Below are 3,645 nucleotides of genomic sequence, written 5' to 3'. Positions count from 1 at the left end.
TAAAGAACAAAAATGGTGTGATAATTATTTTAATTTCAAAAGAATTACGTAAAGAGATAAAATTAAAACGAATGTATAAAAAATAGAATCTCGTAGATAAAACTAAAAATTTGTATATAAAAATGTACAATACAAAAACAAAATTAAAAACAGAGATGAATATTTTTAAATAAAGTAAAATTAAAATTATAAGAGAATGAAACTTATTCTAAAATAGTTTGGTTATTGGGATTAAAATTAAGAAATTAAAAGTTAAAATAACTAACAAAACGAAAAAAGTTCAATAAGAAAGAGATTGTAGAAAAGGGGCATATTTGAAGAAATTGAAAATTGAAAAGTCAAAAACCCGCGCTCTCTCCCATTTTTCAAAATGGAAGAAGACCACCAATGGGAGCTCTGCAACGACGACGGCTTCGTCTTCAAGCGCAAGCGCCGCCGCATCGACGCTCCACCGCCGCCAGAGGCCGACGAATCGGCGGCGGACAACCTTCGGAGAGAGCGTAAGAAACAAACCCTACTCAAGCTCAAATCGAAGTACGAGAAAGAGATTCTTCACTGGGAATCATTGTCGAACACCTTGCTCGCACTGCAACAACGCACTGCTCTTCACTCTCTTCAACAACAACAGCAGCAGCAGCAACGACTAAACCAAGCCCAATCCCTCCCTTCTCCTTCCTCCTCAACCGACTCCGCCGGTAGCTCCCTTCTCCGCGACCTCCTATTGCAGGTAAAACCCTAATTTGCTAAATATAGGTTCTACATGAAATTTTAGGGTTTATAATTGAATTGGATTGATTGTTGGTGCGACAATGAGCTTAGTCCGTGAATTGCACAGGTGGAGGCGCAGGAAGCGATAATTCGCGATGTGTCAAATTTATGCGACATAGCAGAAGCTGTGTGCGTTAAGAGGGAAGAACAGTTCAAACAAACCTTGTTTGATCTTCCAATTTGGGCATCACCGAATGACCTCATGGAAGTGCTATGTGGTGATGATGATGATGACGATGATTGAAGCCGCTATTGCTTTGCACAATGCCACAACCGATTTTATTATCCGTAAGTGTAACTCTTTAGCACAGTGATTTCGTGTAGATTAGGCATTTGGCAGAGTGGTAAATATATTTATAAATTGATTGTGTTGTGAAGAATATCTTTAGCCTGATGAATGATAAGAATATATATATGACGAGTTTTAGAAGGGGAGGGGAAGATGGAATGTGGTTTTGTATAAAATTCATTAATTTTTAGAATCTAATGCCGTTATGTATTTTGATTAGTGTTTCTCTGTTGAGTATACGCTGAATATTGCTTTTGTTTATCCTTACTACTGGACGACCTTTAAGGTATGAGGATGCCATGAATTTATTGTACGAGGAATTTTATGCAGCAGTACTTCAATTTTGTTTTGTGTATCTGTGTACTTTAGGGTATATCATCGATACATATTGAGGAAGTAGCCAAACCTATGAAATATAGATACTTTTATGAAGACAATTTTTGAAAAATGCAATTTTAATTTGGATTCTCTCAAGTTGTATATTTATTATGTTTAATAAATTTTATATCTTTTTAAAGTAAGTGTATATTATGTATTGTTTCCTACACTCCTATTGCATTTGTATATCAAAGTATGGCACACCCTTGAAAATAGAATATTTGTAGTTCTGTTTTTATTTGACTAGTTTTGAGTAATGAAATTTATGTATGGTTTCTAAGTCATGAAACATTCTAGACAAATTAGGGATTAGAAGTTGAAAATAATTTAAGAAATGGTAGTTTACATTAAAGAAATGATGCATATCATATGTCCAATGAGTAAGTCTAATATAAGAAAATTGGCTTGATTTTGATGTAATGTCAGTTCATGATAGTTTGAAATGCCTGTGAGTTTGCTGCATTTGAAAAGGTACAAATAGTTTTCCAAATACATGATAGTTGTTCAGTTATTATGTATATTAATGCAATTTGGACACATGAGTATAAAGAACCCTCTGAGATTGATTATGTGGACCTTGGTCGAGCTTAGCCTCTTGGTTGCAACCCTTGTTATCTTCTACCTAAGCCATTGCCTTTATACAATTTTCCTATGTGGCATGTTTAAATCAGTCCCCAATTGTTTTAACATTGGAGATTATGTTTAGTGAAAGCCATGTTCCAGCATAAATCTTTAGCTCAGGTTACTTTAGAGGTATATCCTTGTAGATCCTTAGTTTAATTCAGTGCAACAAAAAAACATTTATTTGCACCGTTGCAAAAAGGGATTACTTAGGTTTTGTTGGGGTGGGGTGAATAGGAGAAGAAGAGAGGCAAAGAGAGTGCAAAGTTGAATTGAGAGAACGTAAGTGAAAAGTTTGTCCTGATTTTAATTGATGACATAGAATAAATAATTTAAAATGTATTTAGAAAATAATTTTAAAATATTTTAATGTAAAAAAAAGTAAAATTTTGAAAATGTAAATTGAAGATAAATTAAAATTAAAATACAAAAGTCATTATAAATTTTTAATAAATAAAAAAATTATATTTTAAAACACAAATATATTAGAATTAATTAATAAAATTTAAATTAATTAATTTAATTTTTTATTAATTATTTAAATGTTTTCAATTTAATTATACATTTTATTATTATAATCAAATATATTTATAAATATTTAATTTAATTACTATACATGACATATCAATTTAAAAGTATATAATAATATTAATTTAAAACTTGATTAAATTGAATTATTTTCTTACGATATTAATTATTCAATATTAACTAATACTAATTTAGTTTACAAAATACTGTTTATTTTAATTATTTATTATATTATAATATAAAAACATAAATATTATATAATTATCTTTAAAGAATAATCTATTATGCTTTGGTAATAATTCAAAATTGTTAGTTTTCTGAACAGATCTTCAAGGAAAGTTGGTTATGAAAAATTATCTTATTTTCCGTGATTTTCAACTTTTGTTGCTTTACTTCGCCGTGATGATTCCATCATTGGAGATAAAGAGACCCATAAACTTTGAATCACAAAAAAAAAAGAAAGAGATTTAACATGAGAAAATAAGAAAGGAACTATGCATGTACATAAAGATGTTAAATTGATAACGCAACTAATTATCTCACTAAAAAACTATTAAATATTATTTGCACCATTAATAGATTATGAATTTACAATTAATTATCATTATGTTTTTTTTTTCTGTTTTTAAATAATAATAATAACAATAAATCATAATTATATTGTTTTTTCATTTTTTTTTCTACTTACTTACCTGTCATCCAAATCCTCTTATCTATATACAAGAGTGGTCGTATGAGTGTAGCTTAGATACAGCATTAGTCGTATAAGTAGGCTGTCACTTTTCAACCATGTTGATAACGAAAGTAAAAAAGAACAAATAGTTGGCCAACCCATTTTTTTTTTTTTTTTAATTTGCTCATATAAAAATTGCTTTCATCGATACAATCCCCAGCTGTTTGGTTAGGCTGTCAAGGGTCCACCATTGTTGAGAACATCAAAAAAATAATCCCATATTTTAAAATGTTAAATCCATGTGCTGGACAAATATGTTGAAGATTCATCTACGTATATAAACACTTTAAAAAAATTCCCCTGTTGAAATTTAACTAAATTGCAAAAA

General features: G+C 29.8%; 1 protein-coding gene across 1 annotated transcript; it reads left to right on the top strand.

The window, feature by feature from the left end:
- The first annotated feature begins 312 nt into the window (after positions 1 to 312).
- On the top strand, positions 313 to 1,389 carry LOC114182349 (cryptic loci regulator). The gene is made up of 2 exons (XM_028069212.2): positions 313 to 727; positions 836 to 1,389. Exons 1-2 carry the CDS (start codon positions 371 to 373, stop codon positions 1,010 to 1,012), a joined length of 534 nt encoding a protein of 177 aa, XP_027925013.1. The 5' UTR covers positions 313 to 370; the 3' UTR covers positions 1,013 to 1,389.
- Positions 1,390 to 3,645: the final 2,256 nt, after the last annotated feature.

Source organism: Vigna unguiculata, chromosome 4, assembly GCF_037176805.1.
Source record: "Vigna unguiculata cultivar grain cowpea cultivar isolate G323 ecotype 2 chromosome 4, ASM3717680v1, whole genome shotgun sequence".
Lineage (NCBI taxonomy): Eukaryota > Viridiplantae > Streptophyta > Magnoliopsida > Fabales > Fabaceae > Vigna > Vigna unguiculata.
This window is presented reverse-complemented; position numbering and strand designations above follow the sequence as displayed.